This window comes from Mycteria americana, chromosome 3 (genome assembly GCF_035582795.1).
Source record: "Mycteria americana isolate JAX WOST 10 ecotype Jacksonville Zoo and Gardens chromosome 3, USCA_MyAme_1.0, whole genome shotgun sequence".
NCBI classification, from domain to species: Eukaryota; Metazoa; Chordata; class Aves; order Ciconiiformes; family Ciconiidae; genus Mycteria; species Mycteria americana.
In genome coordinates this window covers 103,060,475-103,087,078 of record NC_134367.1, presented here as the reverse complement: position 1 = coordinate 103,087,078, position 26,604 = coordinate 103,060,475, and the positions used below count along the sequence as shown (strand labels likewise).

Below are 26,604 nucleotides of genomic sequence, written 5' to 3'. Positions count from 1 at the left end.
CCCATGCCAGCCAGCAGGCAACAGTGGTGCACTCCATGTCATCTGGCTCATTCCACCCCACTCCATTTCCCAACCTGGCCCTAGGAGCCTTTAATAAGCTTTACCAGGCTATCATTTTACAGAAACAGACTCTGGTAGAGATCTCCTCACTCTACCAGCTTAAAACTAGGCACTGTGTTAACAACATTTAAATTTGACCCACTCTGATAAAGTCATTAGGAACATTCACGTCCACGTATTCATGAAGTACAAAAAGATATTTAGCACTTTAAGGAAACAGTGTCACTGTTCATAAGGCTTCACAACTCAAGCTATTTACTTTCACCATTTTTTGCTAGCTTTTATGCTAAACACATCATTTCTACACTTCCTGTCCTGTTCAGACAGTCATACAGTTTCAAAACAAAGGCTATTCCCACTTATAACACTGACATTCCTATATAACATTCCAAAACACATAAGACTGCAAAGCCTCTGGGTAGTAGTGATTGAAGAGTTTAACTGTAAAGGCATAAGGGCATCATAATTCAGGGATTCAGAGGGCAAGCTACGTGAGATTTCTTAGATAGTTGAGAATGACCCATAATTCATTAGCAGCCATAGGAAATTCTACCATCCACATGGCTTTGAAAGCAAGAAATCAAGTCAGCTGTACATGAACTGATTTTTTTCAACCTTCAAAGCAAACATCTAATCTATGAGATAGTTTTATTATTTCTGGCAGTGAGTGTTTGATACATATATGAATAAAATGCATGGGCAAATGGTAAGTATCAGCAGTTGACTTTTTTCCTTCTGTAAAAAGTAATTAAGCTTTCTGCTTAGATACTAGTTTCAACTTTATGAGAGAAGTGTTATGGATATTTTTAAAAGAATACCCAAAGTTTCTACTGTGATACACCATACATTTTGCAGGCACAGAGTACTTTTTCATGGTCTGTTACAACTACCTGACACAGCAGTGTCATTAGTATTTGTTCTGAAGTTGTTTCATTTGGCACCTCCAGAGCAATACACAGATTCCCTGGAATAAATAACTGGGAAAGGAGGAAAAATGCTGCTGTTTGCAACTCTGCTTGCAAGGGCCAGCAAGCCAAGAGATGCTGCCCTCACGAGACTGCCGGGTAAAAAACAGATTTCTATATTAACTCTGGAGGTCATAAGTTCAGTTCAAACTCTGAAAGAAAATTTGAACAAGGCATTTGCTAATAGCTCAAACAGAGTGCAGAAAATAGATGAACTATTAAAAACTATTTCTGCTGCATTTCTTTGAATACTACATATCTACAGTTGCCAACTATTATAAATTATAAAGCCTTCTTGTTACAACTAACTTCAAGCTGAAAACAAAATTAAAATCTCATCCAATGAAGTTCTAATAGCAGGCCTGCTGCCTTTATGACTAAAATGAAAAAGCTTTATTCATACCACAAAGCAGTCAGAGACCAAACAGGATAAGCACCATTGTGCTAGACTCTGCACTAACACAACACAAGAGAAGTCTCTGCACTAAAAAGCTGACGAGTCTAAATCATTTTAGGTAATGTTTCTAGAAGTCTGGGGCACAGCATCCCACAGACTGGAGGAACTAGAGATAGTGCAGAGGAAAACAAGGGAGGGGAGAAGTCAAGTGGATCCACTGTTACTCACAGGCTAAATAGCAAGCAGAATCCACCTGGGAGACAGCTTTCAAGGAAAATACTTCAGTGAACACTGATTTAAAGCAACCGTAAGATTCAAAACTGATACTTTTTTGTGAAATATTGTGCTGAAATTCTTTAAAAGCAAAAGGGATCCAGAAATTCATCCTACATTATAAACAATTACCATTTTTCATAGTATTTTTAATGTGTTGAAAATTTTCTCTACTGCATGACTCTACATATTAAAGTGTTATAAACTACAGCTTTCCTAATAAGGTGAGTAATCAAGCATTTCTTTTCCTTCTCTGGAAGAATATCTAGCTGAAGTGTGGGGTTTAGACCAAGACTGAAAAATGAACCATTTAATAGCTATCTGGAAAAAATAATTGCTATGTTAGTAAAGCTAAGTAGACTGAGTCTAATTCTAATAATTGAAGATGAAAATGCTGGAAGGGATGCTTGCCCTTACCTTCTGCAGTGTGAAAAAAGTAACTATCAGATTCAAGTTCATTTAGAAAGTGCTGAAGATGAATCATGGGGGTGAGAGAAAAAGCACAAGGACATGAAAGCAAACACATGTGACCATGAACACACACATGCATGTTCTTCTACACTGACTGCCAGGTATCAGTAATAAACTGTCTGAAAAGCAATAATGACTAACCTCCACATTTTAGTGAAACTGTGCATCAGGCTCACACAGCAAGGCAGAGCTGGAGGTTTGAGTCCATCCATTTGGAGGAGGAGGGCAGGAACACCATACAGAACCAGGTATTTCACATAAAAAAACAGGACTTGAGCTAATGCCAGGCCACCTAAAAAAATAAAAATAGAAAAATCATACTTTAAACAAGTCCTAAAACAATTCTAAAATCCTGTTAATACTGATTACTTCAAGCAGCCATTATTCAAAGAACTAAAGCAAACACCATCAGTTGATGGAATATACAATACCGACTCTTGCAACAGCTATAGGACACAAGCACATGCAATTACAACTTTAGGCACACACACACAAAAGTACCATCATTCCAACATGAAGGCATACATAAGCATCTGTAGTTCCACTTCCAAAAAAATCTTTGGATTGTGGGTATTGACTGCTATGAAAAACAAATACTGACTTACATTGAGCTAAAAATCAGAACATACCAATATAAGCGATGAACATTTACCACAGGGACAATAAATTTTGTCTTTAAAAAAAACCCAAACAACCAGTCTTCACTTGTTCCTCCAGAACAGGTATAAACAATTGTTATCTTTGCAGCTTATCCTGACAGCTCCACAAACATCCCATGTACTGTCAGATTATTTGTGTCCCCCAAAACACCCCCTACAAGATCCCTCCTGCTGCAGCCAAGGCATAGAAAACTGGAACTCCACTTGGCATAATGCTTAAGGCATATTTCAGTTTTGAAATAGGACAAAGACCTCCATAAGGTGCTTTAGCTGCCTGATTTCCAAAGGAGAAATTTTGGCAGTATGTTTGCTCACAGCTTAACCCTCAAGTACAGCACAAAATGCAGCATCTTGCACAGGTGTGAGATTAAAATCATACTGGCTATTCTCAGAGTTATTACTCATGCAAGTAACAATCTTAGAATGCATTATAAATAAAGCAAGATGATTCATAATATTCTAAATGTTTTGTGCTGAATAAAGTGGTATTTGACCAATAATTATAAGAAAAATTTCAGTAAAAAGCAGAGGCAAACACCTTTATACAAACTAGTGAGAGTTCACTCCTAGAAGTTCCACTGACTTTGGTGAACTTTTCCATCTGACTGATGGTTGACATAAGTAAAATCTAATCCCAAAGAAGGGAAAGTAAAATTATTATAATTTGGAAGAGTAAAAAAAAATTAAAATGCAATTGTTAAGTCTCCTTTCCTTCCCAGTGTTTTGCTTTCCCTCAACAATATTAACTAACTTGTGATTTGACTGGAGTACTTTAGACATTTAATGTAATTTTAAAAGCTTCCAGCAGACTTTCCTTGGAGACAAAGTTTTCAATCTGACTCCAGCAGTACAAGTCCATGAACATCTAAATCTGCTCTTTTTTTTGGCAGAACGTCCCTTTTGCATTCTGCTGACTAATAAGTATACTATGGATGACAACCAAAAGTTAAACATTAAAAATTCATCTAATATACAACAACCTAGGATGAAATTCTGGCACTAATAACATAAATTGCAAAACTCCTGCTGGCTTACACATGGCCAGCATTTTGCTGCTACAATCCAACATTTTTAGTTTTAATATCATGATCCACATGCATGATCTAAGAAACAGTTGTGCCATACAAGATAAAAATTGATGTTAGAACAAAATACCTAGACATGAAGCTTATGGTATTTTCCTTCAGGGAAGCAGTCATCTAGTATTCAATAACATTCTTCCCCAGAGGAAAACAAACAATCAGAAGCACAATTTGGATACTAGCCAATTAGCTACACATTAGATTACTGCCAAATCATCTATACAGCCAACTTTCTGCTTTAATTCTCATCTCATTCAGTTTCTCATTTCTTTTCTGACAAATTTCATTGGAGAGCTGAATGCTGACACCCACACAAACAGATTATGATCACAGCTGTCTGTGCACTGGTAAAATTCAAAATCCTTTGGCTGTGCATGATGGAAAGAGACTTACAAACAGACTACCACTCTCTTGAGAGCTGAAAATCAAAACATTTGATTTCAAATACAATGATGAAAGATTCTGAGTTCTCAGATACAAAGTTATAATACACAAGTTTAAGAGCGGAAAAAAAGGCATTTTCACCATACATCTAAGTTGTCATTACTGTTGACTAGCAGACAGCTCAATAGCACTGGTATCTTAAATAAACGTAGACATCACATCACAGATCATTACCTGGCACATACTAGCTACTCTGCATGTGGCAGTTCTAAGACTCACAATTATCAGCAATGTGAAGGTCCCTATCAAAATGGTCATTGGTCTTCAACTCATCCCAGCTGTGTGAAAGTTCTGGCCACACATGGAAAACTAAGGGCACGATTCACAGCCACACAACAGCTGGGCTGCATTGGCAACAGGTACAGGCTTTAAACTTTCTTGCATACCTGAGACATTTCAGCTGCTTTGCATTTGCTCCATTATAGCACAAAGCAGCCAGAATTACACTGCTTCATCCAATTTGAAAACATGAAATAAATTTAATATCAATGCTAAATTTCTCAAATTCATTAACAATATCACATAATTTTTTCTCTAGTGTTCGATATAAAGCTTAAAAGGAACTTGCACACAAGCATTATCTTAAATTGGATACAAGCTATATCAAGTGTATATTAAAAACACACCTAAGGGAAAAAGTATTGCAAAAATGCTATCTTTTACCCCCAAATAAATTAATTCAAAGGATTCAGATTCAAGGTTAAATTTTTTTAAAAAGTGAAATGTGTTAAGGGATAAAAAGATATCAAGTTAAAGTACCCATACAATCTTAAACCTATGCACTTCAACAGTCAAGCTGTTTGAAGTCCCAGATTAAATTAACTGACTTTTGTAGAAATCTATATTTTCAATTTATCATCTTGCAATCCTTAAAACATTCTAAGGTTTCCTATGCTTTAAAAATGCATTTATAGGACCTTCAGATATTTACCTTCCTTAAATTTACTGCAAAACTGCATTTCTTAAGTTTCATAGAACTTTATTTCAAGGATAATTAGAATTTAGAATATTAACAGAATTTTAGGCTGGGGTTTTTTTTTTAGTTTTCATATTCTCAAAACTCTGCCTGATTTTTTTGACAGTGACAAAAGATTTGGATCCAGGTATTAGAAACCACACTTGATATTTTTCTGTCCATAAACCATCACCAAAACTCATGGTCAAGAATTTTAACTTAGCAGACAATTTTATTATGAGCACAACAGCACAAATTTACCCTTTTTGCAGCCACATTGACCCTATGGCATTAATGACTGTAGGTGCTTGTAGATGCTTGTTTCTGTCAAGTACCAGGGCAGGTTCAACTAGAAAACACGTATCAGATAAATATGCAATCATATTTCAAAAGGGTTACTGACACATGGCACAAGTCTAATATGAAACAGACATTTAAAACAGCTAAGAATTTGGGGCCATATCATCAAGTTCACAGCATCATGCTTTAGGGGTTCATTTACCCTTTCTCTTGTTTTTTACATGCCTCTTCTACAGAAAAAACTTAAAAATTATGCAGGGATTCCCTCAAATTAAAATCTCCATGAAAGAATATGGCTCTGCACTGGAGCAGATAGTCTACAGATGTATCTCAGCAATAATGCCAACAATCATAAGATGCATCAGGAGTTTCCAGCTCCATTAATGAATCAATAACAGCAGATTATTGACAAGCTTCACACACTGGGCTACAGCATTTTCTTCACAGCAGGACACTGCTCCCTCCCAAGAGCCCCAAAACTGGATCTACTATGACCTTCTTAGTTTGTTATTGACCACAGCAGGAGGCTACACATCATGCTGGGGAAAGCTTTCATGTGAACATATGAAACCACAGCACCAAGTCAACTTGGCACAAGCTGCCAATTAATCAGAGCTCTGCAGCCATTGCCAGCAATCCCACATACATCATGCTGTGCTGTCCTGTCCCCTGGTCAGGGCTAACCATCCACTCATACCTGCTACACTGACCTGAATTAATGCAAAAGTGACAATTCAATTCTGTTAGTCCTGTCTCTAGCCATTAAAAAAGACCATCATGCAAGAAACACGAAGCACCCTAGTTTCATTATTTGAAGAGAAGACAATGCAATTAATAATTAGACTCATATTGCTCAGCACTGTTTTTCATTGCTGCTTGGCAGTACTTTGCAAGAGGTGCTGGATCACAAAATCAAAAGGAATGATGAAAGAAAAAAAAAAAGTACTACAGGGACTCGTGCAGCCCAGCTTCATATCCCAGCCTTCCAGTAGCACAGAAAAAGCAAGAAAAATCCTAAAACATATGGAGCAGTGTCAGGAAAGTACATACCACAATATTTGCCCTGGAGGCTAAGTACTTCTTTTTAGACAAAGCTTAATGGACTTAGATATCCCAAAGTGAAGTTACTTAAACAAGACTAAATAGAGTTGCCAAGGGACTCTTGGTCAAGGCATAGACAGCTCATCCAGGTTAAAGAAAACCAGAAGTTTTTTCAAGGATACACATGACCTAAAGCCACCTACCCTGAATACTCCCAAAGCACCTACAGTACACATTATGTTCATTAGTAAATACTTGCAGAAAAGAACTCTCTAAATAAATCAAGTTAACACATTATGCTGGTTTTGGCTGCAATAGAGTTAATTTTCTTCATAGTAGCTAGTATGGGGCTATGTTTTGGATTTGTGCTGGAAAACAGTGTGGATAGAGATGTTCCTGTTATTGCTGAGCAGTGCTTACACAGAGTCAAGGCCTTTTCTGCTTCTCACCCCACCCCACCAGCGAGGAGGCTGGGGGTGCACAAGGAGTTGGGAGGGCACACAGCCGGGACAGCTGACCCCAACTGACCAAGGGGACACTCCATACCATATGGTGTCATGCTCAGCACAAAGCTGGGGGAAGAAGGAAGTGGAGTATGTTTGGAGTGATGGTGTTCATCTTCCCAAGTAACCATTATGCATGATGGAGCCCTGCTTTCCTGGAGATGGCTGAACACCTGCCTGCCCATGGGAAGTAGATCACAAATTCCTTGCTTTGCTTGCACGCACAGCTTTTGCTTTCCCTATTAAACTGTCTTTATCTCAAGCCACGAGTTTTCTCACTTTTACTCTTCTGATTCTCTCCCCCATCCCACTGGGGGAGTGAGTGAGTGGCTGTGTGGTGCTCAGTTGCCAGCTGGGGTTAAGCCACAACACACACAAATAAAACAAGTTGTCATAAAAGTAGGTTAACTGCCAATACTATCTGGAAGTTTAGCCTACAGAAAAGCTTATAAAAAGTTTACTTTCCCAGACACACTTATTTCTATAAAGCAGTGAACTACCCAATGTTTTAGACAATAAAATCTTACTAAGCTTTCTGACTCATGTTTGTATTTCCAGTTTTCAAAACAGATATCAAGATGCCAAATATTTTTATCAGATTCTCCTTACCATTACCTTGCAGGATGGGAAAAAAAAAATCTGATTACTCTGTTAGCATTTCATTACCATCTAGACAGATGCACAGACACCCTAATTTCAATAGCAAAACACTGCATGCTTCTTAAAATGAACTCAAAAATCCATTTCCTATCTATGGATTTATTAGAAAAAGAACTGCAACATATTCAAAACCAGCACACTACATCCAGCTTACACAGACTACTCTGTAGGTCTCACTTTCAAAGAGGAACTTATGTAACATTTCTTCTTTTAACAAATCAAAACATGAGATCACAAATTACAGATTAAACTAGGTGGCTCCACCTTTGAACAGATCATATTCTAGATTGACTTACATGCTGCTCATATGAAAATAAATACCCTTTTGGAGTACTACAACCTAGTTAATAATTAAAACAATGATAGCTAATTGACACTAATTTGTGGATGCTTCACTAGAAAAAACAGCACATTGTTAAGACTTGTACAGAACACTCACAATATTGTATCATACATGCATATATCTCAGATGTACATTTCTACATCAGACACACACCTCTGACAAAGCACATATATACAGATTCCTAGTCAAATATATTTTCACATTTACAACATCTATCAGTATCCTGGATTAATCCAGTGCAACAATTGTATTAGACAATACATTTTCATGCAGAATTCTGGCTTTCATCATTCCCTATACCTTGAGACTGACATGAAGCTCTGTTCAGATGAGCAGAGATGAGTAAATGGTGCTGAATCACCAGGCTAAATGTGAAGCCTCATAAGGAAAAATACAGGCAGTGGGTTTTTTAACCTCTGCATTTTCAGAATCAGACTTAAAACACAAATGAATTAGTAACACTCAAAATCCATTCCAGTTTCTATAAAACAGAATGTACCCCACCAGAGTGAGTTTTACCACTGATATTCTATGTTGTCATAGTGAAGAAAAAATAAATCACTTAAGATCTTTCAACTAGTGCTTTTGAGCTCCCTGTTACTATACAAGTCAGTGAATTTGTCATTCTTGTCAGAAGCCTGAACAACATATGTTGGAAAGGATCACCAATCTACCTGCCCTTTATTTTTTATTTCTTTTCCCAGGCTTCATTACATACCACATCCAAACATTACTCACTAGAGCAGATGACCTTCTTATCTGGCCCAGTGTGGCTATTTCTTATGGTATGCTGCAGTCCACCAGGATACTCGATTACTGGAATCCATAGTGGCTTTTATCATCTGTGCCTGCAAATCTTCATTTTTACAGTGTAAAGGCAGCAAATTAATCCCAATTAACTTTAAAAACTGAGAAGAATGAATTATCAGGGTTTCCATTACCATGGAATACAGGTCTTCCTGCTATGTCATTAATTCTGAAAGCACCCAATTCTTTCAGACAATCTGACTGATGCTACCAGAATGAGATGCAGCATTGACACAAAAACACAGAATTGCTATAAACACTGCATTTGGTGCTCAGAGTTAAACAAACACAAATGCCCTGATATTGTTCAATATGTCAATAGCTAACTATTCATAGACACAAGTATTTGTGAATATAGACACAATGATTTGTGAGTTATAGAAAATGCTCTCATTCTCCAAACAATGGCTTCCTGGGATCAATAAATAACAGTACTGTGCTGCCCAGCTGACATCTTTAAATTAATTCTGTGTTCAGACATTAACATCCCTCCCACAAACTGAAGGGCCATACATATATGGCAAATGGGTACACACAGTTAAGAAACCAAACACTATGGATACAGCCCCATCATTCTGCATTCTGTTCCTGATGTGGGACCTAGTATTTGGCCACTAGAAAACCATATTGCTTGCTATCACCTGGCTTTTCATACAATTCCTACCACAGGTGGTCAGCATTGCTGAGGATTTGAAGCCAAGGCTTGCTGTGAGGACAGGGGTGTTGGGATAAGCAGTTCTGAGAAATGAGCCATTCAGAGGAGAGCAGCAAAGCCCAGCCCACAAGCAACCCTTAGTACTGCACTGTCAGGTGCTCATCGCACCTGATGGGTCTTGGGGAGTAGTAACATCTTCTGCTGGGACAGTGGGGTGCCACTGGAGCCCACTGCATTGAAGGAATACACAGGCCAGTACAAGAGTCACTGAAGAAACAAGTGTAAGATTTCACATGAATTTTGTGTTCTCATACTACCCAGAGTGTATGGCTGAACGCCTTCCCCAACATCCAGACAGGAAGCAAGATTCCCACTGCCCTATACAGGGGATAAAGTCTCTGTGGGGGCTGGGGCTATAGGCGATGATCAGAAATCATTTATACCTGAAGTCACCCAAAAGAGTTAATATTTGGATATCTAAAAGCACCTCTACCCAAAGCTAGCTCTCACCACCTCCTCCTCCTCCATACCCGAGTGTGACATCTTCTCTCGGAGGTTATTCTTGCTACCAAACACAGGCCACTGAGGAAACAGAATACAACTATGTACTCAGCATGAAATTACACTTTTTTCAGACCCATATGATGCAGCCTTTTGTTAATGCAGATGGCATTTGTTCTCCAGGACCACAGCCACAGCTTGCTGCAATATAAGCATGCAAGTTTAAAGTATGTGCAGAACACTGAAAGAAACTATTTAAATGTGAGGAGGAATATGTGGTAGAAGAAATTCTGACATTTGTGTGACACATGGGGGTTGTAGTATTAAGCAGGGGAGGGGATACCCTGAAAACAGATCCATAATATTTTCCTATCGTATTTAGCCCACAGAAGATGTGGATGCAACCAGCTTTTTCTCATATCATGGACAGAAATCCAGCTAAAAATATTCAACATGGAAAAAATTGAATTAAACAATACATTTTGTACTGTCTAGCTGAAAAGCTTAAATAATGAATGTCCATTTTCTCTTTTAGTAGAGAAGTTCTTCTAAATAATATGAAGAATAGTTTTAAGAAAAGTGCTGTTCTTCAGAGGACCCTCCAGTAAGAACTCCAACCATTTTTCATTTGAACACCCAAAAATCCAGGAGCCATAGTGCCACAAGACACTCACTTTCCTACTCATTAACAGATTGATGCCCAGAGGATGCAACCTGCTCCCTCTCAGTGCAGGTTGCCAATTATGTACTTCCATAGTTCATTGATCCACCGGGCAGGCACATAAGCTGCCTTTACTGGCAGCTGTCAGACACAAAACATAGGGAGAGGAGTAATCCAGGAAGACAGGGGTGACCGGGAGAGAACTGAAGGTTCTACCTTTACATGAACTACACATACACTGTCTTTAGTTTTCTGCTCACAATTCCCAACACTCTTATCACCCAGTTAATGACCTTGAAACTTGTCAGTTACAACTATAACCTATATATAACAGCAATTAAAGAGATTGCACAGATACTTCAATTACAGCAGTTCTCCCATCCATAGTACAACAACAATGCAGGAAAGCATGCGCCACATCATTGTTTATTCAAGAGACAGGCTTCCTCTACCCAGATTACATAGCCAATAAAGACTGGAGGATATTCAACAAGCAAAGGGTGAAGCAAGGCTACAACGCCCTCTGAGCCTTTAAGACACTATGGTAACACATGTCACAAGAAACATACAGCTCAGCTGTGTTATCTGGGACAGACGGTGGCTTCCTCTGAAATGGGAGAAACTCTGCACTGACTTTGACATTCTCACATTCAGAAGAGTAGTCGAACACACAGAACTAGGCATTTGCAAATGAATTGGAAGGAGTGAGGTAACATAACCTATAGGCCAAGAGTGCTGTTACAGTAATGCAGGTACTGGCTTGTAAGTGGCATTGAGAAAAGAGCCACCTGAACATTTGACCTAAGAGGATCTTTGGTTTAGATGCAAAAGGACACAAGTTTAAAAAAACCACCATACAATTCAGAAAGTGTACTAACAGTAGCTAATGCACACAAACAGTAATATTGAAGGCAGCCTGCACCTTTGTTACAGTTAAATAGAGGCATCAAAACCATACATGCACCATTTTGTATATTGCTGCTTCTGGAAACTCATCTGCCCAATTCCTTCCACACAAGAGAAAATACTTCTCTTACTGCTGGGTAACACATCCTCCCAGGTACTATTTTTTTTTTTTCTTATGTTTATACCTATGTGCACTCAGTAATGTTACTTTAGGTAACTTCAGCATTTCTGCTTCACATGGCCATAAATGACAATGTTGTACACTGGCATTTTTAAACAAGCATTGCAACCCAATCAGAGTTTGCTTTGGGTTTTTTTTGTTTGGTTGGTTGGTTTTTGTTTGGTTGGTTTTTTTTCTTCTTTCTTTGCTGTCTCACCTCACAGGAACACCATATGAAGTGATGCAGAACACAGTGTAGCTTCACACTTCTGAGGTATAGACTGACCATCATCATTGCCCTTAAGATGCCGAGAGCAAAATCTCATAGCACTGTTGTCTTTACCTGCACTGCTGGCATTTATTGCCCACCGTTCAAAGATATCCCAGAATAAAATTGGAGGAGCAGTTATAATCTCCCTAATTAGAGCTGATTGCAAAACAGCCTCCCAGCCTTTTCCCTAAGTTTACCAGGCATCATGATGTAAGTAGATGCTCCATGCCGCTTTGAAGCTGCTGTAGTTAAATAGGAAATAAAATTAACAAAAAACCCAGCAGTGCAGAAAGGCTGATATACCATGTGGTTAATCCTCCCAAGTCAACAACAAGCTGCTTCCTTGGTCTCAAGACTCAGTTATCTGATGTAATTGGTTTTAATAACACAGAATGCAAAATAACGGAGGGGAGTGTTTGGCTCAGTACAAGAACTGGTGTAGACGCATGGTAAGATCCATAAGGATCCGGTAAGGATCAATAGAAAAATATTACCACTACCCTTACTTGTACATCACTGGCTCCCTAAAGCAAGTCACAACAGTGGCCTGTCACTGGTTTGAGTCTGAAGAGACTTGTATAATCATCATGATAGAACCTGCAGAGAAAATATTTTAAGAAGTGACAAACTGCTGCCTCAAAATCTCATTTGTACTATAGTATTTTAAACACTTGCTTTCATTACTACAAAGACAAAACTCAACAAGAGTAGGGTTACACTTTGAACACACCTCTCAAAAGCAGGGTCTTCACAGGGAACTTGTTTCAATTCAAATTATCATATTTTAATCAGGCAGCTTTACAGTTCAAACTTGCTTTAATATTGGCTTTCATCACCTGTTGCTTTGAGGCATTTCAGCCTTTTCTAATCATCTGTTCAAAATGCATTTTAATTCTTCAGACATAACACTTGATTTCATCAAATATACAGCCTACTTCGCTACTGTCTGGAAAGTAACTTTTTCCCCCCCTTTTTAAAGTCAACATTGGTAGTCTTGAAGGGAGAGAGGAATCCACCAGTAACACCAAAGCTGGAATATTTTGTCCCTAATTCTGTAGCCCTGCCTGCCTTATCCAGAAGCCAGCGTTTCATCAGAGATACAGACTGGAGCCAACAGATTTAATTCATCAATGAATTGACATTTAGAACAGGAGATAAAAACCTCAGAATCCACTTTCTAAACAGTGAGGAGGGGTAGAATGAACCATGGAGACAAACCTCTCACTTTCTGCATTCCATCTGTTTTTGCCCTTTTTTATATATAAAAATTATATATTGAAATATATATTAAGTGTGTATACAGGCACATACAGAGACAGAGCGCACACATTGCCCTCTACTGACCAGAGTCCTACTGACCAAGTGTCCTCCAACACACAGACTGCTCAGCATACATGTTCTCCAATGAACACTTGACAGGACCATACCAGTGTGTGTATATCTATTCCTGTTACTTGCTGGTACAATAAGAGGCATCTCCTTCAATTCAGCAATCACCAAGGATTTTTCAGAACCCAATTTTAAGGCCTGGGGTTTCTCTGCTTTCATTTCTCCTACCTGGTGACACACATAGCAGGACAGTGGCAGGGGGAGGAAAATCAAACCAAGCACATATGCCAGTGGCTTATGGGTTAGCCTACGTCCACCGACATACCAGCACCCAAAGCTCTTGCCGTTTTATGCTACATTTGTCAGCGTTCATTTTTCCCCCCCACAGTTAGGCATTTTAATGAAATACCGGGGAGTTGGGAGGGGGCAGAAGAGGGGGAAGCAGGAAAAGAGAGCTGAGAGGTACTGACTACCTCTTTCAAGTGACCTTGTTTGCAAATCCTTCCCTCTGCTCTTTTCATAAGTACAGTCATTTTACCTTTCAACATGAATACAGACTAGAAACAAACAGGAGGAGATCAATAAAGGATGAAAAACACTAATTCTTAACATCTCCCCTCCTCCATCCCTACACTAAGCAAACTCTTTTAAGTGTCCACTTCTATGATTGGGGGGAAAAACACTTTAGACCAAAGTTTAGACACACACTTGAGATTGGAAAAAATACAGAATATTTTTTTAGTCTAGGAAGCAGTTCAATAAGTTCAATTGTAAGCTTCTTGGAGGATCTACATGTTACATTAAGAGCCTGTAGACCACCTTTCTGACAGTGACCGACCATAATGTACTATTCATAAGTACCTACAGATAGAAATAAAAGTAGACTGGGGTTCTTGAAGCGGAGGGAGAAGGAAGATTTCTGCTATTGTTTCTGTACTCACCCAAGGCCCAGTATGATGCAGCTTCCAAAGGTGGAACACTGCTGTAGAGAGCATGGATATACATGAGGTGAATCATCAGCTCAGCCAGGCACCACCAAAAGAAAATACGAATTATGCCCACAATTAAGATGCTGAGATTGGTCTTCAAACTGAAGGCTTCTTGTCTCCTCATCTAAAGAAGAAATCCAAAGATGTTATATGGCACATAACTGACTGTTTTACTCAAATACTTATTCTGAGAACTAAGTTTCATTTGCTATTCATTTCTATTACTAAGGGGACCATTTGACTACACCATTTGGAAAATCCTGACATACTCTTTTGAGGAAGACTGGTTTCTCCGTTCTCAATCTCAGTAAGCAGTAGTAATCAGCAAGAGGCCAAACATGAACATAGACTGCACCAAACCGTTGTAGAAAAGGCCAAGTACTGTTAACCTGAACAGAATCCAGAGATGAGACATTTTTTAATTCATGTAACTTGATCAACCTCTAGAGATAATTTAAAAAGTTTAAAGAAACTACAGCTATGAAGGAGGTTTTCCAAGCAGCAGCCCTAGCAAACACAGAAACAATGACTGCTTACTCTTAAAATACCTCCAACTTCTACCAGCTGCATGGGATTGATTACTTGAGGACAGTTCTTCATTTTTCTCTCCTGTAGCATTGCCAAGGTCAGCAAGACCTATGTGACATACTGAGCAAATGGCAGTTAAGTGCAAGTTAAATATCAGATAAGACAAGGTTTGCAGTTCACAAGCCTCAAGATGCCCTAAACTCTTACACCGCTAACTATAGTAAACACATTGGTATACTATTATTTTACCTTCTTTCTGCAGTAAAAGAGAATATGATCAAATAACAGAAACATAGGATTGCCTAATAATTTAGTCATGTTTTGTACATCTGTCTGTGTGTGTGCAACAGTTCCTTCTCCAGTCTCTAACTGGCCATCAAAAATGCACATACAAGATAAGCAACTAGTCCATCTGCACAGACAAAACCCCCTCATAATTGCAAGCACACAGTACAGCTAACATGCAGTTAGCTCTGTTCACTTACAAATGAAGCAGCATACATTTTGAAGGTTCATTTGACCAGCTAGATGAAAGCTTGGAGACTATCATTTAATCGCAGCAATTTGCATGCAACATGGCTAGAACCGCTATGCCCTGCTTCAACCCAGAAATTCAACACCACCATCGATGAAGTGTCAGTCTCTCATTCTTGCCTGGCAATGGATGCCAATTGCCAGCGCTGGTATTACACTCTTCAGGCCATACAGCATTTTCTCTCTGTCTCCATCTCCAGGACTTCTGCTTTCCAGCATGCTCAGGAGCCCTCATCTCACTCAGTCTCAGCTTCAGTTAAGGGGTTCTGCAGGTGGTCTTTTCTGATAGCAGCAATAAACACACTCTTTGTATTGTGCACTTTGAACCAACTGCTGGGCACTGCTAACTTCAAAACCTTTCTCCAACCTCACCCTGTCAAGGCAATAGCCTCTGCTCAGGGAAGAGCTCTGACAATGCACTTCAAACACCAACAAGAAACACATTAAGGTTCTTCACTTTGTTCCATCTTCTTTACGGCTTTAACCAAACAGGTCCATGCATATTTAAATGAGAACCTACTGCAAATACAGGCATCCCATTCTCAGTCTTCCTTTCTCCCCTCACACCAAAAAGGTGGTCTTTGCACAGGTCTTTGCTGAGCTATATCAGGTGAGCTCAGTTTCAGTACAAGACCCCACACACAATTTTTCCTACCAGCTATCCCCAAGCTACTCTCAACTTGGAGTCTCATATGTCTTCTGAAAGATTCCTTGAGAAAAAAATCATCTCCTCCTGCTAGGGGTACAGAAATATAGGTGGAATTTAACATGTTTCAGAAGCTACAAAGCAATAAACAGTAAAAAAATAAATTACCTCAGTTTCTATGCAAGTCTATGCAGACTTTTCCTACAATATCCAGACCAGGATAACAACATTCAACCTTGCATCTTCCAAAGCTACTGAAGACAAATGAGCATAGGACTTGTCACTCAGGGGTCCACCAGAATCTGTTTTCACTTTCATAAAGCCCAGTCTACTTGCTGTAGCTTCAACAGAAAATTTCCAAAAATAAACAGAAGCAAGCAATGCCAAGGCTTCTATACACAAACTGAAACAGCAGTTTTATGGTTTGAAATGTCCACTCATCCACTTTATCCCAATGATGTTAGCTATAGACATCACGGGTGGTCATTTCACTTCTTACTCAAGTATGCAAGAAAATAAGGAAAGCGATAAAGCATGGAAATCTGGGGGTTTCCCCTGTCATGTAGAAGCAGGCTTGAAAAGCAGCCTGCAAGGCACTAGGAAAAACAAGCAGTAAGACAGGTAAGTCCTTCACATTCAAGGAGCTGCTCAGCTTGCTAAAGTCTGAAGAATAGTGTTCCAAGTAAATCAGCTGTTTTCACACATGAGGGAAAACTGGGACCTTCAGGAGTTCCCAATACAAACCAGCAGCTTTCTGTGACTCTGAAATATGTTTCAAAGTTAATAGCCAGCTGCTGCTGAAAATGTTACTTTATTCCACCCGAGGAAAGGAAAACAAAAATCCAGTCCAGGAGCTACATGCTAAAATTATGAACACTCTCCAAACATAATGACATTGGCTCCCTGCTTGAAGGGATGAATCTGATGTCAGACAAAAAAAACATCCTGTAAAGTAAAAGAACTTGGGGAGGAAGGTTTGTCTTAAAGTTGATATCCAGGACATTGTCAGATTCCCAATGTTATGCTCAAAATTGTCCAGTCTTCACATTCCAATAACATTATTTGGTATTTTCAAAATCATGTGGAAGATAGCTTTAGCCACCCAAACAACTCCTAATCTCCAAGGACTAAGTAAAAATTGAAATCCTTCAAATCATTAGTGAGGAGGAAAAATATTATAGAATCTTATAACTATATAATTTATAATCATAAACATAACTTATAATCTATATAACTATGTTATAGTTATAGATGCTTTTACTGAAATCAAAACATGCATGAATGAAGACTCCTTTTCTGTAGGGTCTCCCCCCCCCCCCCCCAAACTATCTCATTGAGGGAAAAATTTATTTCAGAAGTAGAGATCAGAGTCTGATAGAGAAGATTAATCACCCAGCCTTCAAAAACTATTTGGCTTTCTTTCCACCTTCTCTAATATTGGAGTCTAATCAACCTCTCTCCACCCAAGCACTAGATATGAAGACTTATTTTGACTAAATATATTCTCAATGCTCGTTACCAGCTTTATGAGAGTTCAGTACTATGCTATGGCTGGCACACAAGCATGAATACCCAAGACTGCTTTCTACATACAGCCTTCCCTTTTGCATGCAGCATACTTGAACACTTACAGAGAAAAGGACAACAGATACAGACTAACATTAGGAACACCTTCTGTTTGAAAGTCTCATCAGTATAAATTTTTATCAAGTAGGTAACTAGAAAATAAATAGAAATTCAGGCTTACCTGTAAACTATCTTATGAAACACACCATTAAAACAACATCTCAAGGAAGACTCAATGAAATTGTCTGCCTAACATTTTCTCATGATTGGTATTAAAATCTCTCGAGATGAGGAAAAAAAACAATCAACCTATCATGCTTTAGTCTATTCCTCAAAGTACAGGTTCCATGTCTAGATTTGGCACATGAAAAGAGATCACCATCCACTTTAATAGCTTGTCACTCAATTCACCTGAGGCACAGATGCACTGAAAATCTGTAGCTGCGTGATCTTAAAAACAGTTACCTGCTTACTGAATTCATCAAAGTTCATAAGGGGCCCATTGTGGAACATGGGATAATAAAACACATATGCCAGCATCCACAGGAATGAGTGGGATGACTTCTGGGCAGGTCCATGCCAGCAATACTCCAGGCTGAAGCTAGTACAGAAGAGGCAGCGGACAGACACAGTGAAGAGCAGCAGGTAATACTCATTTTCGGTGTCATACCACTTTCTCTGCAAGACCAAAACAAAGCCAGATCATGATGGTGCAGTGCTGTGTCTTCTATATGGCAGGACAGTGATGTCTGCTCTGATCCTAATTTTCAGGGTCACCAGCAGCAGGAAGCAACTAAAGCAAACAGCAGATGGAACAAGCATCTGAAGTGAACAGCACTACTTAATGCATGAACAACAAGCACTGGCTGTTGATGGAGAAAGGGCCTCCAGAGCTACTGCAACCAGAATAAAGAGACAACAGCTTGATTTCAGAAACATATTATGTTGTGAAGAACTACAACAGCAGGAGAGCTTTTCTTACAGGAATTCCATTCTCTCTCTCAGGTTTGGTCCAGTAATACAATATCCAAACCAGCTGGCAATCCTACTGACAGCTGGGGGACTGCTAGGGCTGAAGCCAAGGCTGCAGTTCAGATCTGAAGAGAATTAGTCAGTCCTGAGAAAGCCTGAGGCTGGAAAGATGCTATTGAGCCTTTATCAAGTTTTTGACACTACCTGTCACACCCATTTCCAACAACAAACACACATCATCACAAAAAACTTGGAAACATCAGCAAACGTAGTTTGGCTGAATACATTTGTATTGCAGTGGGCCCTTTCCTCCTCTCAGCAAGACACAAATCTGTCTACATCACATGAAGAGACCCTACCCACTCATCTCCCCTTTGCCCTTCCCCTGAACATCAGGACAACAAGCCAGCCTTACAATACATGCCCAGTTTTTCCCCTTAGTCCAAGTAAATGCAACAAGGATATTTCCTCACAACTGAGCAGCAGGTTCTCTAAAATCTGTACTGCCCAGCAAAAGCCATTAGCAAAAGAGCAAAACTGAGCTTGCACCAACCAGTTGTGAGCAAGCAACTGTTTGGTACAAACCAAAGTGTTGGTGAAACAGTCTCCCTTTCCATGCAGAAGCCTGCAGTCACCAATAAGGTACAGTCAGACTTGACTAAGGAACTCCTGGATATGAACCCAAAAACCAGCACCTTAAATTGTTATGATTACAGCTCCAAAGAACAACAAGTGTGTTTACTAGATCACTAATAAAGTATTATCATACTCCAGCTCTACTGAACACCACTTATACACTAAGGCACATATTTTCACCTCAATGCACCGGCCAGCATTATTGAGAAATACCATTTTCTAACTGGAGAAGCTCCAGCATGAGTCAGTGCAGCTCTACTGCCTAAGGTTTTTCAAGCCAACCTCTGCTTACATCAACTAAAGGGACAGTACTTTGTTAAAAAGATAGCAGCCATAATGACAAACACCACCATAATTAATTTGATGCTTAATTAGTCCTTCTGACATTACCTTGGTTTCTTCCACAGCTGGTATGCGTAAAGTGGATAGCAGGATAAGGGAGCACAACCATGTCAGAAGCGACAGCTGAAACTGAGCCACAGCAAACGAAATAGTTGCATGTAACAAAATGACAGCAAAGCCCTTGATTCCCAGTAACAACCAGCAGGCAGCCATTCCATAAACCATCAAGCACCATGGCTTATACTGTTAGAAAAAGAAAAGTAAACAATTTTTAGTTTCATTATTTCTAAAGCAAAAAAAAGCATTCAATATCTGTGTTGTCCTACACAGGGTCTACAGTAGAAACACAGTCAACAAGGTTAAGAACACACATGAAACAGTACAGGGAAACCCAACCGTATCCATAAAGACAGAAGGGAGGGGGTTTCTGTAGCAGCATGTGTGAAATCAAGAGCCTCCCTGATCTGGGGGAGAACATAACTTCCTCCTTTCCTTCCTCAAACTAGCAGGTGTGACACCACATGCTGATCATTTCCCACAATCATGCAATCATTTAGCAATCATGCCAAAACCCAAGCAGTCATCACTTCAGTCTTGGAAGGGAATAACTACACCCTTCTTTTGTGTACAGGTCAAATGACACTGGTTAATGGTTCACAACAAAGCACAGGCTTTCAAGGGTTGGAGGCTGAAGTCACCAAACACAGACCTAAGGCAATCTACCTACTTGCTCTCACCTGTGCATAGTTACAGACACACTCACACAATTCACCCCCCACAGTGGGATCTCCTGCACTCAGTAGCCTCAATGCCAAGTTTCCCATGCCCAGAATAAACTGAAACCCACAGAAACTCCCTGCTGTGAAGAAAATCTATACATACCTTCTCCACCAAGAGCCTGGACACTTGTGATACCAGCAGGTGACCAGCCAGGAGCCACAGTATACGTTCCCTTCCCCATTCAATCCAGTAGCTCCACTCAAAGTCCATGGGGTCCTGGGGCATCAAGGGACCTGGTCAACATGTGTATCTGGCCATAAAAGCATTCTCTTACAGGACAAGGAAACATCTCTAACACACTAGCTCCATCACCCAACACCACAGAACTCAACATCTGGGGAATGTCTTGTTTCAGCAATGCAGTCTGACTACTTACAGCTGTGAGCTCTGACAGCTCCATTTTGACTTCCAATGGTGTGAAACAGAGAAAAAGAGCTTTAGATGGTGTCATGACTTCTAGACCCCATGCTAGCACTGAACCTGACCAAGCAGCAACCACTGCCTTTCCCCATGAACACCATGGGAGTTTTCTAACCACAAAGCAGGCAGGGAGGCACCCATACACACACATACACCTCCTCTCCAGGACATGGGGAACAGGCTGGTGACTACACAGAGATGTAGCCTGGAACATGGGTCCAACTTCTCAGGGCTTCCCAGTCCAACACATCCTTGCTTTGGTTCCCTGTCAGAAAGCTTCTCGGAAACAATAAATTAGTCTGCTACTACTGTTCCTGACCATCTCTTCAAACCCAAGAAATTCACACCACTGCTTGCCCGAATCCTTTCCTTTAGAAAGAAAAAACAAAACAGTTTTGGACTATCCTTAAATCATGCAAAGTTTAGCCAAGAATTTTTCTTTTTTCAACTTCTGTCAGCCTTTTAAGAAAGAGCTTTTAAGAAAGGCAACATAGAAGCAGAACACTACCTTCCCTGCACATGCCCCTCACCTCTCCTGAGGGATTCAGAGAGCAACTCTGCTCTGCCTTGGGAAACTGAGAGCTTGGGTGAAAAGGCACCTTGCTGGAAGAGCAGTTTCACTCCCTGTTTCAACAAAGCCTAGGTGGGATGAGGTGAAGTCAGGTCAGCTAGAGATTCCTGTAACATAGGGGTTTTATGTAAATTAGGTAAGAGGGATCAGCTGATAGTCCCATGTCCCATACAGAGCCCCACCAAAAGTTCATCTCCACAATTGCTTTATGGCTTTCTTGAAAGCACATGTCAAGGGTCCCATACCAGCAGCAATGGTGGGCCTAAACACCAAAATACTTCCACAGACATGCATTCCTGGTCTTGTGTAAATCATCCTCAATATTAGTTGCATTATTGCATACATTAGTGGCACCTCTTCAGAAAGATGTGAGGTCAAAAGCAAGCAGCAGGGGGGAGGTTGGTTGGCTTTTGTTTGGGTAGAAGCATGCTGGCTTTCTTATTAGTTTTTTTTAAACCAACCATGTTTCCTTCAGCCCTTATGCCTCAAAAATCTGTTCTCCTCTATACTGGACTACAGGCCAGCCAACCAAGAGGGAAATGCATGTTCCCTGATGTTAAGCATTATCCAAACCATCCAGTGACAGAAAAAAGGGGAAAAAGGCTGCAGGAAATTTCAAGGGTGATCATAGCTTTTAAGGCCAAACAGTAAAACAGAAGATTAAGTGATATAACGAAGGAGAAACACTTGGGCCAGGGATCAAGAAGAGAAACAAAACTTCTGTTATGATTCATAGATCTAGACACACCTGGCAAGTCCCTCTTCCTCATTAGGAAGAGTGAGACTAACATTAACTATGAATACCCAAATCTGCAAAGTTAGTACAAACCTCTGAAGCTAAACAAGAAGCTTAGGTGAGCAAAGGGCATGGAGACACGATGTTAGCGTTATCGCCACAAAATAAAACATGCTGGTAGCCATCACCCATCCTACCTTTTTGAGGCCTTGAAAGAGAGTCCCTGGTTCCAGCCCAAACCTTCTGTCCATCGCAGCTTCATACTCTGCAGAGAAGAACAAACCTTTGCTAAGGACACAGCAGCCAGAGCAAGGAGAGCTGGGGACACAGCCTCTGCTGCTCAAGAGCAACACGTTCCCATGCTACCTCCACCGATGGGGACACTCAGAGCCAGGGAAGGGCACGTCACCATGTCACCGCTCACCAGACCACAGCTCTGCCCCACAGCAAAGGCAAAGCCAAGCCACTGAATTGCCCAGAACCTATGCTTTGATTCCCCCTTGCAACAGGGGCAGTAGCAGACAGCGACCAGCCTTTTACCACACACAGGACCCACACTAATCCTCACTTCCTCTCTTTCAGGGCTGCCTGGTTTCTTCCACTGGAGCAGAAGGGACACACAGACCTGACAGTGACCAGTACAGCCAGAGCAGGGCAAAGCCACTCAGAGAAGCCACCTCCAGAGCCCATTCCCATGCAGCCTTTTGTCATTCTCTGCAGAAGAGGTACTGTACACAGGGATGCCCAGCCCTGTACCCATTTACTCAGCGCTTTTCTCACTGCCCTGCAACTGAGTTTCTGGCACTCCTGTTCTTCCCTTAAGCACTTTTGAGAGCCAGCTAGGGTCATTAATGTAGAACACCTTGCTGATTAAAGCCTAACAAGATCCAATACACATTTCCCTAACAAGCCTCTCTAACTAACTATACTTTTATTAGATAATACCACCTTCATTGCCCTTAAAATACTGATGTGCTAGAACACAGCTTTTTTTCCCACCTACAAGCTGTATTTAAATTGTTTAAAACCTCACCCCTCCTCTGCACTATGCAGCCCCACTGAACCAAAACCAAGCCACCACAGCAGCTACCAAGAGGTTACACAAGGCACAGGTGGGTGTTTGGAAACAACCTGACCCCAAAGCTGCACAGACAACCCAGCCATTGCTCTGAACCCACAACCCAGTACAGGAGCCCCGGAGCTCCGGCCAGGGCAGCACCCACCTGCCTTGGGGCCTCCCCAGGTTCAGTTCCCAGCAAGAACCATCAGGAGGCACAGCTGCTTCTGAACCACCCACACCTCCAAGGGGCTGCAGGTGACTAGCCAGGAAAAACCCCAATTCAGACCTGAGTTTCCTGAACTTCCCTCATCTGAGTAGCTGAGTTCCAGAGGTCTCCCTCATCTCTTCCCTGACAGCTGAGGGCCAGGACACCATTGCCAAGGGCCTTCCCAGCACTTAAGGCAGAAAAGCCTTGGGACAAAGCTCTCTGCCCAGCTAGCACCTAGCTATTGCTTCCTCACACAGGGCTGGTTTGCAGCCAGGAAGACCACAGGCTCTCCTTGCAGAGGAGCAAAGTAGAAACCAACCCAGAAAGGACAACTCAAGCCAAGCAGCCCCACCAGCCACGGGCGGGAAGCGCTGCAGGAGCAAGCACACCCGCGTCGCAGACTTACTTCGAGACACTTGGTGCGCTTCATAGAAAGCGTAGAGGTGAGAGCCCACGGCGAGGAGCCCGTAGAGACGCATTTCCCAGGCCGGCAGCAGCATCGGCCTGGGAGCTGCTCCCCCGCAGACCCCGCTGGCCGCCTCCCTGCGGGGAAAGAGAGGACGGGAGAGGCTTTCCCGCGGAAGACGGGCGGGCACCGAGCAGCGGGACGCCCCGCGCCGGGCATCGCAGCTGCCGCACGCCGGGCCCTCAGCGCGGGACCCCGGCGGGCCGGGCAGCGGCCACCAACCGCACTTCAGGCCCCCGCGCTGCCGGGGCCCTGCGGCGGGGCGGGCTCGGGGCAAGGAGGCGGCCGGGCTCCGCCGGTAGCTGCCGGGAGGGCAGGCGAGTCCTGCCCGGCCGCTACGGCTGCGGAGGCCCCGTGGCCGAGGGCTCGGCACGGCCCGGGCCCGGCGGGGCCCTCGGGGCAGGACTAAGGCAAGGGCCGGACGCCGGCTGCTCGCGCCGACCCGGGACTGAGGGGAACGGAGGGGGGACCCCGCTTACCTGAGGAGAGCTCCGCCGCCGGCAGCGGGAGCAGCAGCCGCCACCGCGGCCCCAGGCGGGCCGAGCCGAGGCTCCAGCGCGGCAGCGGACAGGCGGGACCCCGGCGAGGCGAGGCGAGGCGCAGCTCCGCACCAAGACGCCCCCGCCGCTCCACAGAGCGCCCGGCCTCCGCCCCGCCCGCCCCCTTATGAGCTGCGGCCACCCCCCGCGGAGAGAGGGCGGGAGCGGGGCGGAGCTCCCCGCCCCTCCGCGCCCTCTCCCGGCCGCCGGGCGGCGCCGCAACCCTCCCGCCGCGGCGGAGCGAACGCCGCGGCCTGCGCCGGCCCCGCCGCGCCTCCCGCTGCGGGGCTGCGGCTCCACCCGGCCCCGCCGGCTTCTGCATGGGGAGGGGGCTTGGGCAGGCCCCGCTCCCGCCTCCTCGCCGGCTGCGGCCCGGCCGACGCGTGCCTGGAGAGCTCCAGCAGAACTCGCTTACTGAGAAACACCGTTGTCTCTGGGCGTGGAACGTGCAATGCAGGTCTGCTTAGATCTGCTGAGAAGCTGTCAGTTGGCTTGTATCAAACACATGAGCCATCTGGGTGAGAAGTTAGCGTTCTGGTCCGTGTTTCCGTAGCATTTATCACGACCTGCCTGCGGATGCGGGCATCCTCACAGCTGAGGGATCATAAGGGAGTATCACTTGTATAAAGGCATCCTGGGAAGAGAGTGCCAGCTTCAGTGTTTTACAGGAGCTGGGACAAGCCAGGGGGATGGCACTGGGAGACAGCCAGGTGCTGCAAGGAAGAGTGAAAGCACAGACGTCTTCTTCAGCATATCGGCCTCTGAAAAGTTGTTCCAAGAGATGTTGTGTAAATTAATGCTGAAGTAAAAATGAAGGATTGTATTCAGACCCAAAGGGCGTCTGTAACAGCCACTCCCGGACTTTTCCCTGCTGGAGTGCAGGGCACACTAACGCAGGGACACTGTTTTGACACACACGACACAACCTGAGAAATTAGCAGGTCTGAAGGGCACCACCAAAGCAGGAACGTGGGGCTGGAAGCGCTGGTGCTGACAACCACCTCATGGATCAACCTGCATTTTAGCAAGGGTTCCCTCCTCCTGGCACTTCAGACATGGCTAATGAACCTCACTGCTCTTAGTGTTAAAAACACATTGACTCTCCAGCCCAAAAACTTTGGGCAATTTATGCTCATCTGATCTTGCACCGTGTGACTTTTATCCCTTTCTGTTGTTGACATCAGAGATGTCATTTTTTAAGGGGGAAACATTTCATATCCTTTTGGATGTTGTCTTGCTGGACCTTTAAGCTCCCCTTATAAAATAGTATTTTAGTTCCCCTGATCACCTTGAGGCCTTCTTTGCATATTCAAATTCCTGTTTCCTGATCTTTGAAAGCCAGGCTTGTGTCTGATACTTCAGGTGAAGTCTCATCAGTATAAGAGGTTGTCTTCCCTATCTGAACCAGACATGCATCTCCTGGTGTCTCCAAGAATCACATCTGTCCATCAGAGCCACATAGTGGTCTTTAATAATTTTACCTTTTGCCTCCAGTTTTTCTTTCCGTCTCTCTTTGCCAGGGAATGACTCACCTTAAGTTTACGGTGTCAATTTTGATAGCCCCTAGATGTAAGATATTGCATTTGCTCTGTGGAACTGCCGTAAAATCTCAAGGTCAGGTACATTCTCCTCTATGATACCCAGATCCTCTTCTCTGCTGACAGTGCCTCCCCAATTTTTGCCCTCAGCAGGTTAGTCAGTACCTTCCCCCCCAAAGAAATATGACAACACCTACATAACAGCACCAGAACAGCAGTCCTGAATTTGTAAAAACATTCCCGCAGCACTGCAGCCGAGTTATGGCCACTAAGGGTCAGCAGAGCTTGTATTTTCCTGCAGTTTTGTGGTTTCTGGTCAACAGTGTGAAGTCGGTACAGGCAGGAGGCCCTCTAGATGGCTGCATAACACAAACAGTATGCACGCAGGAGCGGTACTGCAGCTTCAAAAAGGAAAGAGGCTTAACAAGTTACAGCTTTTACATCAGGTTACACTGAAAAGGACATCTTTGTCATTAGTTATGTGGTGACATCCAGGAGCCCATGTATGCTCTCTGCCCAGATGAGCAGCTACCCTTCCACAAAGGTCACTGCCAAGCCTATGGAGCAGGAACACTGACAAACTCTGACAACGATCCCAGCTGGAAGATCTCACTGCCTGGACCTCTACAT

The 26,604-nt window shown here is 42.5% G+C and overlaps 1 protein-coding gene across 4 annotated transcripts in view; it reads right to left on the bottom strand.

The window, feature by feature from the left end:
• HHAT (hedgehog acyltransferase) overlaps positions 1-24,544 on the bottom strand; it is a 168,471-nt gene extending 143,927 nt beyond the window's left edge. For 2 of the 4 annotated variants that reach the window (XM_075496355.1, XM_075496353.1), the window contains exons 1-8: positions 24,377-24,518; positions 23,838-23,974; positions 22,361-22,428; positions 20,539-20,652; positions 19,705-19,899; positions 18,172-18,384; positions 14,385-14,556; positions 2,308-2,458 (exon numbers count right to left, since the gene is read on the bottom strand). In XM_075496355.1, the coding sequence (XP_075352470.1) occupies positions 2,308-2,458; positions 14,385-14,556; positions 18,172-18,384; positions 19,705-19,899; positions 20,539-20,652; positions 22,361-22,428; positions 23,838-23,931 (1,007 nt within the window). In that variant the 5' untranslated portion in view covers positions 23,932-23,974; positions 24,377-24,518. Of the gene's footprint in view, positions 1-2,307; positions 2,459-14,384; positions 14,557-18,171; positions 18,385-19,704; positions 19,900-20,538; positions 20,653-22,360; positions 22,429-23,837; positions 23,975-24,376 lie in introns of all 4 variants that reach the window. The other 2 variants (XM_075496356.1, XM_075496354.1) reach the window with 2 other exon arrangements.
• Between the last annotated feature and the right edge of the window lie 2,060 nt (positions 24,545-26,604).